Source organism: Aspergillus heteromorphus (genome assembly GCF_003184545.1).
Source record: "Aspergillus heteromorphus CBS 117.55 chromosome Unknown BO70scaffold_17, whole genome shotgun sequence".
Classification (NCBI taxonomy): domain Eukaryota; kingdom Fungi; phylum Ascomycota; class Eurotiomycetes; order Eurotiales; family Aspergillaceae; genus Aspergillus; species Aspergillus heteromorphus.
This window is the reverse complement of record NW_020290422.1, coordinates 136,920-152,012: the sequence shown is the minus strand read 5'-3', so window position 1 is coordinate 152,012 and position 15,093 is coordinate 136,920. Positions and strand designations below refer to the sequence as shown.

General features: G+C 54.7%; 4 protein-coding genes across 4 annotated transcripts; 2 read left to right on the top strand and 2 right to left on the bottom strand.

Annotated features, from left to right (window-relative positions):
• Positions 1-196: 196 nt before the first annotated feature.
• BO70DRAFT_430152 (DNL-type zinc finger protein) lies at positions 197-845 on the top strand (the record flags this gene model as incomplete). Its single annotated transcript, XM_025548136.1, has 2 exons — positions 197-242; positions 373-845. The coding sequence occupies 2 exons, from the start codon at positions 197-199 to the stop codon at positions 843-845; spliced, it is 519 nt and encodes a 172-aa protein (XP_025398173.1).
• A 241-nt stretch (positions 846-1,086) lies between these two features.
• Positions 1,087-8,982, bottom strand: BO70DRAFT_430151 (putative HEAT repeat protein (DRIM); the record flags this gene model as incomplete). The annotated part of the gene is made up of 2 exons (XM_025548135.1): positions 1,087-7,573; positions 7,628-8,982. The coding sequence occupies 2 exons, from the start codon at positions 8,980-8,982 to the stop codon at positions 1,087-1,089; spliced, it is 7,842 nt and encodes a 2,613-aa protein (XP_025398172.1).
• Positions 8,983-9,292: 310 nt separating this feature from the next.
• Positions 9,293-11,376, top strand: BO70DRAFT_388072 (CwfJ domain protein). The gene is made up of 3 exons (XM_025545956.1): positions 9,293-9,461; positions 9,520-9,997; positions 10,069-11,376. The coding sequence occupies exons 1-3, from the start codon at positions 9,448-9,450 to the stop codon at positions 11,197-11,199; spliced, it is 1,623 nt and encodes a 540-aa protein (XP_025398171.1). The 5' UTR covers positions 9,293-9,447; the 3' UTR covers positions 11,200-11,376.
• Positions 11,377-12,252: 876 nt separating this feature from the next.
• On the bottom strand, positions 12,253-14,121 carry BO70DRAFT_60096 (uncharacterized protein). The gene is made up of 2 exons (XM_025548577.1): positions 13,879-14,121; positions 12,253-13,813 (listed from the first exon to the last, which is right to left on the bottom strand). Exons 1-2 carry the CDS (start codon positions 13,998-14,000, stop codon positions 12,376-12,378), a joined length of 1,560 nt encoding a protein of 519 aa, XP_025398170.1. The 5' UTR covers positions 14,001-14,121; the 3' UTR covers positions 12,253-12,375.
• Positions 14,122-15,093: the final 972 nt, after the last annotated feature.

Sequence of the window (15,093 nt, the reverse complement as noted above, 5' to 3'; positions counted from 1 at the left end):
GGGTCGAGTGGGATCGAACGAGTGGAAGCCCCGTCGAGGCCGCGGAGGCCCAGATGCTGCTGGAAGAACTTCCCTCCGGCGCAAACTCCGGCCCAACTTCGTCATCGCCTTCCATCTGCCTTCTCTCTCTCCTCTCACCCTTCACATTACCTCAACCTTCTTTATTTCTTTTAAAAAAAAGGCAACCCCCCACAAAATGCGCCCCTTCACTTCCCTATCACAAGGTCTCCGCGCCTTCCAAAGTACCCTCCCCCGCGCAGCCATCTCCCGCACCACCACAACAACAACTATTACCACAAAACCCTCACCATCCCGGTCCCGACCCTTCACCCAACTCCTCTCTCGCCCCTCAACCACCGCCACCACCTACAGACCCCCCACCCCTCAATCACTCTAACCACCACCCGCGCCAACTCCACCACCCCCTCCCCCTGACCGACCGCACCTCCGACGCGCAAACCGACGCCGAAAAAGAAGCCCAGAACCGCGAACGTCGGGCCAACGAACCCGCCTACCAGATCACATTCACCTGCAAACCATGCGGAAACCGGTCCACACACCGCCTGTCCAAGCACGGGTATCACCGCGGCACGGTCCTGATTAAATGCCCTTCTTGCGAGAACCGCCACGTCATTAGCGATCACCTCAACATCTTCTTTGATAAGAAGACGACACTGCAGGAGATCCTGGAGGAGAAGGGGGATAAGATTACTCGGGGCTATTTGGATGGGGATATGGAGTTTTGGGATGATGGGTCGGTGACGGAGAAGAAGGCGGAGGGGAGGGGGAGGAGAGGGGATCAGAAGCAGGGGGTGATCAGGGGAAGTTGGCTTAGGTTGGTTTGATTGGGTTTGGCTTGAACGAAGAGGGGGTTGACTGGATACCTCAAGGAAGAACTTGATTATGTACAGCCTCTGCTCTAAAGATATGTACTATACTTTTATAGATGGCGGAAAGGAAAAGCAATGATCTGTACTATATAACGAACGCAAATATGATCTCCCATTCTCCAAGCGCCGTACTGTTTTTTGAAACCCAGCAAATGCAATCGTGCATAAACAATCCACACACACATCGAAACCCCGTCTACCAGCCCTGTCTTCTGCCACGGTGCTCGGCGCCCTTCTCCTTTCTCTTCTCGCGCTTGCGGTCGTTCCTCCGCTTCTTGTCTTGCTCGTATCTCTCCGGTTCGGTGACGGCTTCGATGCGTCTCTTGACTCGTCTACCCTCACGTCGCTGCTTGATGGTGTCTTGGACTTGAGACATGTACTTGACGTATTCGGTGGTACCCAGCTTCTTCTGGAGGATGTCGAGGACCTCGTGGCAGTTGGAGACAAGGCCCTTGTACGACTCGCGGAAGGCTTCGTCCGACGAGCGAGGCGCAGGGATGGAGGTATCCGTCATGTGCAGGAGGGGAAGGAGGATGACGGGCAGGGAGTTAGTGATGTGTTCGACCTCCAGATGCCGGCAGAGCGAGGCCAAGAGACCGATGGCAGCGTTCTTGGGGATCAAAGACGGTGCCCGCGTGGTCAGAACTTCCCGACGGAGAATGGAAGACGTCTGCTGGAAGATGTAATGAATGGCGGACTTGTTCGATCCCGCGGGACGTTCACCTTGGTCCTCGTCCTCGCTGTCGCTGGCGTCCGATTCGGCATCCTTGCTCCCCGTTTTGGGGAACTCAAGGCCGTTCTGAGCGCAGCACCGACCAAGGAAGATGGTGTTGCGAACGCTCTGCATAGCCAGCTCCTCACTGACGGCGGGGGTGCGGAGGCAGCGGACACTGGCACGGATCAGCTGGAGCATGGCGTCCTTCTCGAGATCCAATCCCGTGGAACCGGCCAACGGGATAGCGCTGTAGCCACCAGCTGCGTTGTGCTTGGCCAGATCCGCAAGCCAGGTACCGACGAGGTTGGATGCGCAGGTCTTGACCCAGGCATGGGGGTAGAAGAGGCATTCGCGAATAGCCGCCCAGGTCCGGGAACGTTCCTTCACCAACGCAACCGAAGGGACGGTCTTGGAAAGTTTGGAGAACAGCTGGAGGGAGTAGTAGAGCGTTTGCCAGTTGTCGGTGTCGTCATCCTTGAGAACAGGGTGCATGAGGCTCGGAAGAACGTCCACGACGAACCGAGCTTCCTTGTCCTTTTCGGTGGCTTCAACCTCGAAATAGATCCTCATGGCCTGGAGTCCGGTACTGGTCAGAAGCATGTTATCCGTTTGCTCAAGCCAAGAGTGAAGAGGAGTGAGCATGGACTTCATCTGCTCTCTGTCAGCCCGAGTGTAGAGCTCTCCCAGCAAGGTTCCGGCCATTTCCCGGCATTCGGGCGCATCGTCATTCGACATGACGATGACCACTGGCAGGAAGAATGTGCTGACAATGTCCTGGGCCAGCTCGTCTCCGGTCTTGGCCAGCAGCATGTTGATGGCTTCCATGACCGATTGGCGACCCGACTGGTGCTTGTACTCCAGGTTCTTGGCCAAGAAGCCGAGTTGCTTCGTCCACCGGTTCTTGGCTTGCGGGTATTCGATCAGGAAATGGATGTACGTGCCGCGCGCCAGGTCTCGCGCAGAGCGTGTCTGGTTCGTGACCATCATGCTAGCAATGTGGTCCATCAACTCGTACATTTCGGGGACCACGAACTTCCTTGCCATGACGGCCCGAATGAAGTTGAAGGTGACACCTTGACGATCCGGCTCTTCGATGTCGGAAGTGAGGCGCTGAAGGAGGTAGGCAAGATGTCCATCTCTAAGCTTAGCACTCTTCCTCTCACGGAGCATGGCCGAGACCAGTTTCAAAGACGCCTGCGCTGCTTCTGTGTTCGTACTTGGGGCCTCCTTGATCACCTTCACCGCTTCGGTGAAATAGACGTGGGCGTTGCTGTCAAGCTCCGGAAGGGGCAGCTTGACGATTGTCGACAACAAACGTAGAGCTGCGATCTTGACTTCCTCGTGGGCCTGGACCACCGAATCGCCAATGATAGGAATGAATCCCGCCAGATTGGCTGGAGTAAGCAGGGAGTTAAACTTGCTGAGAATTGAGCGCAGGACGTCAAGAGAGAAGCGCGTCAACTTGTGGATGTAAGAAGTAGTAGTGCCCTTCTTGTCACTGCGCTTGGAGCCGTGAAGGTTGATAAGCAAATTCTTCTCCTGAGCAGTCCTGACTACCTTTCCATTGACCTGGGCCGGCTGCTTGTACGTCTCTTGGATGACTTCGTAGCAGAAAACCATGATATCCCGGCTCTCCACACCAGGGTTTCTCAAAAGACCGACTCCAATTCGCCGCAAGAGCTCGTCGACCTTTCTCACGATGTTTTGGTTGAGCTTTTCCCGCAGAAGTGACTGCAGTGGACGGACCAGGTTGGCCAGATTCGAGACAGTAGAGTTCTTTGCTAGAAGTTCCATGGAGTCGTAACTCTTGCTGCTCTTGACCTCCTTCATTTTGCTGACATAGTCCTCGGCTTCCTTCTCCTGGCCGACGGTTCCGAAAGTGTCATCCATGACGATCGAGCTCAGGTCCGTCAAGCAGTAATCCAGATCTCCGTGCTTGAAGTCATCGGTTGTCGTCACGAGCATCGAGTGCACTGTGAACGAAAGCACGTGGAGTTGGTAACCCTTGGTCAGGGTGGTCCGAAGCTCCTTCAAGATATAGCCAAAGTAAGATGGGCCCAGGAGAAGGGCAATATCGTTCAGGGTCTTCCTCGCAGTGTCTCGTGCATCCTGGGATTTACTCTTGAGAGTACTGCAAACATCCAAAAGAACTGGCGGCAAACGAATGGACATATCCAGCTCAGGCAACAGCTTCAAAAGCTTGATGGTGGTGACAGCAGCAGGCAACCGGAGACTCATCTGCGCCTCATTCTTGTGGTGGATGAAGTGGGTCAGCTGAGGGATGAAGTTGGTTGTTAACTCAGTCGCAACCTTTGCCGGAGACGGCAAGGATCGAGCAAGCGTGGAAGTGGGCGCGGGAGTCTCAAGCCCATCCATTCCATCCTTCGCTGCCGCCTTGATGGCGGCGGACTGGTTCATGGCGTTGGTCAAAGAATCGGACATCTTGCCCAGGAGCCTCAGAATGTTCTTCTCCATTTCAGACTTGCTCTGCATGTAGCCACGATACCGCCGGAAGATGGCCCTGAATTGATTCCAGTCCAACCATTCGGCAAGAGTCCCGATGGTTGTCACAGCCTCTGCGATGAGGTTGTGGTCGGCCTCTTCAGCTTCCTCATCAAATGCAAAATGCTCATTGAGAGGGATGAAAATCGTGCTGATGTTAGACGCCTGGAGATTTCCACTCGCGGCTTCGCTGGCCAGACGGCGCAAGGCTCGAAGACGACGATGCTGCTGAATGTGAAGAATATTACTAAAGAACGAAGCCTCCTCATCGTCACCGACAAGAAGTCCGGACATGTCCTGCACGGTAGGTCGGGTTGGGTTCAGCTTGATGAAGTATCCGAGTGCGGACACAAATTCGGCTCTAATAAGCTCAGACTTGTGGCGCATGCCACCCTGCAGAGCAGGGAACAAAACTCCCGTTACCAGAGGTTCAAATTCCTCTACATCATTGGCAGTAGGTAGGATGGCACGTTCCATAAACCGCTTCAACCCGAAGGAGGCGCTGGATCGGATCGCAAGTTCGTCCTCATCTTTGACTTGGTAAAGCATGTTGTACAGCAAAGCGCGCCACTGTTTGGCGTTGAACGTCTCCCACAGGTTCTCATTGACCTCCCTGAAAGCCTGCAGTCGGCGTTCATAATCCACCTCAAGTTTCTTGGTAGAGATAGAGTTCAAGTCCTCACAGAGACTCGCAACTTTGACGAGGTCCGCATCATGTTGGGCGAAAGCCGAGAAGACTCTAGACAAGATTTCGCGGTTGGCGTTGTCCCTGAAGTAGTCAAACATCGACGAGACGGCCTCGAACACTTCGTCGGAAAGATTCGAGTCCTCTTCTGGGTCAAATAAGGGCAAGAAATGCTCCAACGTCCGGAGCAAACCGGACTTGGTCCTGGGAGACACGCGATCCGCAGGCTGGCGGAGTAGATATGTAGTGATGCTGATAAGACTGAAAGTCTCTTGCGAAGACTCGACACATGGAGACAGAACAGAGAGAGTCTGCACACCAGAAACCAGTAAGGTCTTGGAGGGGCCACGCTTCAGGAGTCGACTGAGATGGGACAGGGTGTGCTCAATATAAGGAGCCAACACTTCGGAGCGGATTTCATCGGCAGGGATATCGCTCATCTTCTCCTGCTCTTCAAGCTCCTTGCCCGTTGAGAGGTTGATGAGCGGCACGAGGATCTCGTCCATGACGAACACCTTGACTTCGTCACGCGCAGAGTCCACACCAATACAATCCACAACCTTCGTTAGGAGATCCTTGTTATACCGGACAAAGTAGAAAGCCAATCTAGGACTAGAGGCCCAGGTGTGGAACAGTCGAAGAAGGCCCGACACGCCTTGGGCTGTCTCAATTGCAAAGTTCTCCAGACGAGGGTTGATCACATCCTCGAATATGACGCTGACATAGGACGACCAATCTCGATCCGGCGAGATGGAGAAGATAAGGTCAAGGCATCGTATGCACATCTGACGAACACTGCGCAGCACTGTAAACAGCCGACCTTCTTGGGAGTCGGCAGCGGGCGCTGTCTGCTCCTTTTCCAACTCACGGCAAGCCCGCACGAGGCAGTAGAGAACGACCTGAATGGACTTTTCTGCATAGGGGATCATCCGGCTTTGAAGCGTTTCAAAGACTGTTTCAATCATCTTGAGCAAACCAGTCTGTCTCCTTGGGCCGACGAGTTCCTGTTGGAACACCTGCTGGTCGATCTGGCCATCCTTAAGGAGAGCAAGATCGCCGAGAGGTCCAAAAGAGACATGCATAAAGACTTCAAACTCTTTGTCGGGCAACTGCGATAGTGTCCTAAGAATCGCCTTTCTGCGACCAGCTTGACCTGCCTGGCCGCTACTTGCACCGGCCTTTGAAATCATACGACCATACAAAAGCCGCAGGAGAACTGGTAGAAGCTCGGCCCTGTGCTCTTCTTCGATCAGACTGTCCTCACCACCAACACGAACGAAAACAGAGAGTTCATCTCTGAATCGCGACTCGTCCAAGATGTTGAGGAGATTTTCTTGGTAGGGCTTGATGCCCGAGGCCTTCCAAGTGAAAAGAGCCTTGAGTGCAGACTTCTGAATCTCCGAGTTACCGTGGCATAGAAGCCCCAAAAGAGCTTCGTGGACCTCGGGTGCCTTGTACAAGACTCGAGGGTTAATGAACTGGCCAAGGAGACCGAGGAACGCCAGCCGGTCGTGGAATCCCCATGGGACGTAGGGCTCATTGGAATCCTTAGAATCCGTGCCGGTCGGAACATCTTCCTCGTCACGCAGACCCCAGGACAGGAACAAGGGGATAATATCACGCGATCTCTTCTCCGCAATGTTCGGGACAGCATTGAGTACACGCAAAGCTTGAGTTCTAGGAGAAGCCGGAATAATACCCGAAAAGGTGTGGTCTTTTTCGAAGGCTATCAACAATGAAGATGCAGGTTGCTCGGGATTTTCGAAATATTTAGCAGAGATATCCCCAATCCTCTCTGCGTTGAAGCAGGAGTAGTGACTATGGCCGTACTCGGGTTCGTCTTCTTCGTCCGTCTCTGCAACCGCTTCGCCGGGTCCTCGCTCGTGGAGCCACTGGAATGCAAGGTCCGAGACGATCTTTTCTCCCTCGGGGTTTTCACTCATGGATTTCAAGGCGGCAGCAGCATCATCCCACAGGGGCGCCATCTTCTTGGAAAACAGACCAAAGCAGAAACGCGGGAGCAGCCTGGCCATCCATCTACGAGAGACCACCTGGGGATAAGACAATGCAAGCTTGCGCACATGCATCGAAAGGACCCTAGCGCTTTGCAAAGTCAATTCGCTTTCTTCGATTTCAATGGCCAGGGAGATAAGGTCGGCATCTTCGCCGGAAGCCTGGACGAGTTCCCGCAAGATTCTCAACGACAAGAGGCGCAGCTTGTGAGAAGGCCCACTAAGGTTGGAGATCAGGACTTCCGCGAAGTCTTCGATGGTCGAGTTCTTGAGGTCGATGTCCTTGTTTCCTGAGAGGTAGGCCAATGTGGCTTCAAGGAAGACCGGAAGACGGGAGTATTGAGCAGCCACCTTACTGATCCGATCCCAGAGCTTCGAGTCAATGTCCCCAGAGCGAGTGGCAAGTTCAACATAGGTCTTGAAACCCTGGCCCAAGAAGAACTTTGTAGTAGCAGTCGGATCAGTATTCTTGTTTTCAAGGACGCTGATCAAATGATCATGAAGGATGCAGGTCATATCAGGGATAAGAGACGGCTCCGTTGATAACGACAAAGCGCTGGGGAGCTTTGAGTATGCACTGAGAAGGGACACTTCGGTGGCGCTGTGATCGGGCTTGTTGAATGTATCCTTGACTCGAGATTTCCAGGAAGGTGGGCATGTGATGTAGCCAGGCTTAGAGGCTTCGGATGTTATGCAGCCAGTCTGGTTTAACCGGAGCATGGCCAAGCAGAGCTCGTATTCATGCTCTTTCCATGAAGTGCTGACAAACCTGAACATTGAGGTTAGATGACTGTGTCAAACGCCAGATAGATGGATATCTTACTTTTGGAAGTAGGGAAGTACAACACTGTGGAACCGTTCCGGTCCCCATTCTGAGAACGTAGCGCAGAATGCAAGAAAGTGAGTGGCGAGTTCGTCCTTCGTTACGGCATCCATGATCGAGCGCATAAAGGGCAGCATCTCATCCATAGGCGAAACCTGGAGCGCATAAGCAACTGCGGTCAGAAGTTGTGGCGTAGTCTGAGCATATGTATCCGGCGCAGCTGCGGTAGTCTGGAGCAGCAGAAGTAGTGTCTGATGGACTGGTTTCCAATTCTGCACACGCGTTCCCTTCCGAGTAGTGATACACAGGAAAATCAGTCGACAGCACGCCGTAGCATGCTGCTTCTCACTTTTACGGCAGCTTGTCTCAATGTACAGCCGTATGGTGTCCAGGATAGGCTCGAAAGTCTCGGCGGTGGTGTTGTGCATGACGTTCACTACCAATCCGCTCGCAACCTCCAGTGCCAGACTGCTCTGGAGATCATCGCCAGTGGCGATATGTTCAAGAACACAGCTGAGGATATCGGTTCCGTTGGAGTGGATGCCGTACTTGACACCCTTAATGGCATCTGAGAACATAGCCATGAGCCCCTCCTTGTAGATTTCCACACTCTTGGACGCCTCAGCCGCGTGGCGCAAGTCCTCCAGCAAGAAAGATACAGCCCGCTGAAGGGGAACCTTGTTCTTATAGTATACCAGGCCAGCCTTGCGGATGAGGAAAGACATCGACTCAGCGGCGAAACGGGCAACGAATCCCTTCTGTCGCTCTTTTCCGAGGTAGGGCGTCATGATTCCCAGGAGCTGTCGGAGATCCGGCACCAACAGGCGCGACAGGAATTTGAAGATCCATGCGAGACAGGTGAAGCTCCATTCGACGACCTCGACATCGGGATGGCCAGCGGCCACGGACGCCACCAAGGTGACCGCGGTCGCGAAATGCTTCTCGAACTTGACGCCTAGATCGCGCGCAAACTGAGACAGAAGCCCCAGGAGCGGCTCGATCGACAGCTGGTCCCTCTTCTCGATGTACTCCACCAGCAGGTTCATAATCTTCTCCTCGTGGTACAGGATCTGGGCCAGACTCTCGCACAGCGGGTTCACTCGGCGGACGAATTGGGCGAAATTATCGGACAGGTTCAGCTCGGACCAGTGCTCGAAGGCCGATCGGAAATAAGACGAGGTATCATCGCCTTCTTCGCCGAAACTGGGTCGGCGCACGCGGTGGATGGGATCGATCTTCAACTTTGCGACACGCTGGGAAAACGGCTCGAATCGATGCGACTTGGTTGTCTCTGTTCCTCCCTTGACGCGCTTCACGGACGCCTTGGCCCGTGGAGCCGACGACGCTGCAACCATCTTGAAGGGTGATGGCGACAAAAGCGGGCAGCGTCGCTGTAGGATTGTGGGGAAGGCGAGGTCGGGCAGGATCTCCAACTCTGGTCTGTTGTATAGACAAAAAAATTCATCGGGCCCGCGGCAACCTTGTTCCGGTGCGGAGATTACGCCGTCCGTTCGGCGTTTAGAACGGTCCGCACTAGCCGTAACAGGCTAGTGTGTGCATCAATCACGTGGGCCTCATGGCCCAAGCTCGAGTCCATTTTTGGCGATTTTGGCAACGTCCAGACTTGAACTATCCAGACAGACTATGGGCTTGGGATATCAGAATTGATTTCACAGCCTTGTTTTGAAGCTGTCCTCCCATACATCCTCATTTCCTCTCTATAATTGCAGCTCACCCCACCCCATTCTACAGTCTTGCACCCTAATATGCAGAGGTCGCTTCTTGCATCATAGTATCCCAAACCATTCCCGAATCCGAACATGGCGTCCAAAATGTGAGTCTCCCCCCCCAAGGAGACTTGTCCAGAATCCACCCTCTAACATCCACTCCAGCGTCGTCGTCGGAGACGTCAACTGCGAGCTGCAGGACGTGTTTACCAAACTCTCCAAGCTGCATATCAAGCAAAACTTTGCGTTTGCCATTATTGTCGGCGACCTCTTCGGCGACTGCTCGACGGAGCATGAACTCGAGCAGATCTCCGCCTTACTGCAAGGCAACATCACCGTGCCTCTGCCCACCTACTTCACCCTGGGCAGTCGCCCGCTCCCGACGCGGATCATCGAGGCAATCGAGGCCAACGACGAAGTCTGCCCGAACCTCTACTTCCTGGGCCGACGCGGCACGCTGAAGACCTCCGAGGGCATCCGTCTCGTCTCTCTAGGAGGCACTCTCGAGCCCGACAGCAGTAGGTCCTCCGAAAAGTACCACCCAGGCTACACGGAATCCGACGCGCGCGCCCTCTACGGCGCACACTCCGCCGACATCCTCATCACGCACCAATGGCCCAAGGACATCCGCACCGGCTCCAAAGTCCCCTTCCCCGAGGGCGCCACCTCCCCCCAGACGCCCAATGCATCTCCGACCTCAGCTCGACCCTCAAGCCGCGCTACCACCTCTCCTCCTCTCCCAACTTCTTCTGGGAGCGCGAACCCTTCTTCCAACCCCCAACGGAAGACAACCCCGACGCCAAGCCCCTCACCCGCTTCATCAGCCTGGCCTCGTACAGCAAAACCGCCAAAACGAAATGGATGTACGCCTTCACGCTGGACCCGCACGCCGCGGCATCCATGACTCTCCCCGCCGGCGCCACCGCCATCCCCTTCGCTCCCCTCCAAACCAAACGCAAGCCCCTGCGCCCTCAAAAAGAATCCTTCCAGCGCTTCGCCGTCGACGACAACGACGGCGACCACCGGCCCCGCAAGCGCGCCCGCGCCCCTCCCCCCGGCCCAGACCAATGCTTCTTCTGCCTCTCCAACCCCAACATCGCCACGCACCTGATCACCTCCATCGGCGAAGAAAGCTACCTCACCACCGCCAAGGGACCCCTCCCCACCTCCAAGACCTTCTCCCCCGCCCTCCCCTTCCCCGGCCACATGCTCATCATCCCCTTCACCCACACCCCCACGCTAAACACCATCTCCGACCCGTCCTCTCGCCTCGCCACATACACCGAAATGCACCGCTACCGCACCTCCCTGCACACCATGCTGCAGGCCCGCGCGTCGGGCTCCCTCGGCGCCGTCACCTGGGAAGTCAGTCGCGGCAACGGCATCCACGTACACTGGCAATTCCTCCCCGTGCCGGCATCCCTCATCAAACGCGGCCTCGTCGACGCCGCCTTCAGAGTCGAGGCCGAGAACCTCAAATACCCGAAATTCGAAAAGCCCTCGTCCACTACAGATCCGAGTACCGAGCCCGGAGACTTCTTCCGCGTATGGATCTGGGATCCCCCGTCTACTGAATCGGCTGATGCTGATCCGGCTGAGAATGATGGCGCTGCGGACCCGGACGCTGAGAAACCCGAGCTCGGGTCCGAGAAAACCCTCCTCCTTCCCCTGAGCACCGAATTCCGGTTCGATCTGCAGTTCGGCCGCAGGGTCATGGCCAAGTTGATGGAGTTGGAGAAGCGCATCAATTGGAAGAATGATGTGCAGTCGCAGGCGGAGGAGGAGGCCGATGCCGAGGCGTTCAAGGAGGCATTCAAGCAGTTTGATTTCACATTGGAGGAGTGAGTCGGTTAGGATATTGGATATAGGGGGCATGGCTGGTGGCTGGTGGCTGGTGGCTATGGCCGTTAGCAACAGTATTTATTGTTCTTGGATATGTGCGTGTATGTATGTGTATCTGTATAAGCTAGTGAGCACCAAAGTGAGCAAGTGGGGCTTTATAATGGTAGAATAATATATTTGGTACCCATATCTACTGATATTTCGGATCTCGACAATTTCGACTTTTTCGGTGGTTGCGGGCTGGGGGTTCTGCTGGGGTGGGACCAAGCTCATCCAAGTATAGGTAGTACCTACCATCCATGGTTTGGCATATACGTGGTACTAGTACGTAGTATCATTCCCTCCCCATGAACAATAAAAAGTCAACGAAAGCTACCGATCAACGGTACCTATATTCTACCTCATGTCATCTCATGTCATCTATCTCATCTTGTCTTATCTTAGTATCTTGTCTATCGAACAATCCAATCCCATCCCAACCCACCCGAAAAGAAAAAAAGTAAACGTCTTTAGAAATAACGACAGCCCATGAAGACCACCCCAACAGCAAGCAAGCATGGCAGTCCCGGTGTAATTCATTATCTATAGGTATTGCCATCGTCGATTCAAAAACATACATCGTGCCGGGGAGGGGGGGGAGGGGGAATGCTTTGGGTCATAGCAGGGCGGGCCATATAGGTAGATATCACGAAAGAGACGTGGATATATATGTACAAAGCGGGTGGGGTGGGTGGAGGTAGGGGTAGGGGTAGGGGCAGGTGGCAGTGGAAAAGCCGGGTCGTTTGGCTCTGGTCATCAGGCTTTTTTTGTGACGGTGACGGAGTGGGAATGGAGGGAAGATATGGGCGAGGAGGAAAGGCAGGCTGGAGCCGGGCATTCGAGGGGAGGGGACGGTACCAGCCTGGTTGGGTGGGCTGTTTGTCGTGTTCCTGATGAGGGCTTGGTTGCTGGTTTGGACTTCAGGCGTGGTGGTTGGAAACGACTTGAGTCCTGTGGGTTGATAGGCGGGGTCGAGTGCGACCGCTCAAGATGTTGCTCGGGGCAAGCACATCCATGACAGTGATTGTCGGGGAGCTGCAAGCCAGCCACTGGCAGGAGAATGTAATATTCTGGCCGCGAAAGCACCGGAGCTTCAGCTGTTGGCGAAAAGAAAATTGTTATGGACTTCCGAAACGAGGTTTAAAAGTTGTGAGCCGGCCTGCGTCCACTTTGCAAAACACTCGGGGGCCTGCCCGCGTCAGTTTCTTCATGGGGTGCAGGCGTCGCACTAAAAGGCGGAGGGGGTGACGTGGGAGATGCGGGAGAATAAGGAGTATAGGTTCGATAGGCGGGTGTTTGGCCGACTGCCGGAGACGGTTGGCGATACGGTATCGGGCGAGGGGCATTCATGGCTGAATGGAATGCTGGAGCCGGGGAGTACGTCCTGTCAATCGGCGCCTGGTGTCCGTACATGGTGGCATCCGATGGCATACGCTGTGGCGGCATGTTGTCCGTCGGCATGTAATGCGATTGAGGGGCGTCCATCGGCGCGTAGTGTGACTCCATACTGTCCATTGGCATATGGTGCGGTTGCACGGGGTCCATCATGTAGTGAGGCTGTGTCTCATCCGTTGGCATAGGGTGGGAATGTCCTGCGTCCACGGGCATATATGGTTGAGGTTGAGTCGTGTATGTCGGCGCCGGGGAGATGGAATGGAAGCGGTCTTCAGGAGGATACTCGCTGTATGGCTGGTGCTCGTAAGGAGAGACGGGGGATCTTGGTTCAGCCTGGTAGCCATATGCGTCATGAGCATATGTGTCCTGACCATATGTATCATGGCCATACGCATTATGTCCATATGCATCATGACCGTCAAACTCCTGGGGCTCAGGGTGGTAGGCGGCAGGTGTCACCGTTCTGAGCGGCATCCCAGGAGTCCCGGTTCTCTGTGGCATTCCAGGCGTCCCAGTCCTCTGCGGCATTCCAGGGGTTCCCGTTCTCTGTGGCATCCCAGGAGTCCCCGATCTAAGCGTCCCCGGAGTCCCCGTTCTTGTTGGCATCCCCGGAGTGACCGATCTAAGCGTGCCAGAAGTCCCCGTCCTCTGCGGCACTCCAGGAGTGACCGTTCTCAACGGCGGTTGTCCCGAATAACCGCTCACATTCGATGCAGCTGCCGATGGTCTGCGTCGAGGCTCACTGTTTGCAGCGTTCATGGGTTTCATTTCCACATCCTCGTATGTCGCGGTATCTTCAATCCTCTTATTCGTAGCATTGTCCCAGGTGGGCATAGCAGGCAACGCATCTTCATTGAACGTTGAAATTGCCGGGCTCTTTGCCATATCGAACCGAGCCACCTCTGCACCACGATACGAAGGAGGCGCCTGCGAGTGGTAAGGCGCATTGTAGGCATTGTTGATGGGCGCCGGCGGTGGCATCGACGGCATCGGCTGTTGCTGGTACGGGTCATCCAGGTGTTTTGTTTTGTTCCTCTTGTTTCGTGGTTTCGGGCAGCACCAGGAACAACAACCACAACAACATTTGCAGCATTGAATACCACAGCACAGACAATTGACGACACATGCAATGATCGCAAGGACAATAAGAGCGGCGATAATAATCGCAGCAATAACTGGCCACCTAGATATCGAGTCAATCTCAAAGTTTAAGAGAAAAAACGCAACCCCGGAAACGCAATTACATACTTGCAGTAGGCTTTTGCCATGCACTTGTCCCAGCTCGAGAACGCCTCAACGTCCGATTTGAGATCACTGACAACATCCCTCGCCCATAACGGGTAAGGTGTTCTATCCAACGCCGGACTCATGGTGTGCCAGGGCGTGGATGATCCGCCGCAAATAGCTCCCGTCCCACGCTCGATTCAAAACAGTATACAGGGGCGTAGTATCCGTAGTCCCTATCCAGATCTCTTTCCTAATGCCGGACGAGTTCCCCACACGCCTAGCGTAGTCATGTAATAATCGCGCAGTAATGCAGCAGGTGGTTGCAAGCCAGATAGATTAAGTGAGGTTCGCAACAAGCGAGACGTTTCTTATCGCGATCTGAGTCAATGCGGGCCTCCGATCGGCCAATTTTAATAACGAGTGGATTCGAACAGACTTGTCCGGTTTCGTTTTCGTTCTCGCGTAATAATGAATGGCTTGATTTGGTTTGCGACAGTGCGCAACAGGGTTGTTGCACGGATGATGGAGAGAGCGCAAGGCGTGTGTGCTGAACAACGCAACGCAACGCGCAACTAGATTAATCCAGGGACTGAAGGAGTGTGTTGGGAAAGTGCAATTTTCCTTCAAAAACGACAGGTCTTCCTGGAGCGGAAAAGAAAAACAACAAAACAAAACAGGAAGGACGGAATCGATAAGTAGGATAACGACCGACTGGAAGGGAAAATGAGTGATGGAGGAGTGGTGGTGACGGTTGGTGGTGCTTGCGCGCAGGAAACAAAGCCGCCGCCTTCAAGGGGAAATATCGATCATGTGCAGATCGCCAGGGCCGGGAATCTGCAAGGCGATGGGCAGACAACAGACAAATGCTCGCTCTCCTCGGCCGGGAAGCAGGACGGGAAAAAGAAGGACGTCGGTCGGTTGGGGATGGGTTGTCCCTGAGGCCGAAGGAGGGGAAGCACACGGCAAGAAAGGCGAAGGAAAGAATAGGGTCCCGGTAGACGGTAGAATAGGGAGCGAATTGGTTTTAAACTGCCAGCCGACGAGAGGACTACAGAAGATCAGCGCCGCCCATGCGACGGCGACGGCGGACTCGCGGAGAGGGAGAGTGCTTGGGTATTTACCCCGCCGTACGTCGGTCGATGCGGGTGGGATGAGGTATTGCTGAGGTATTACCACACGGTTACGGAAGGTGACTTGGTTACTCGGTAATCTGTCTCGAACCCAGCTAAGCAGCTA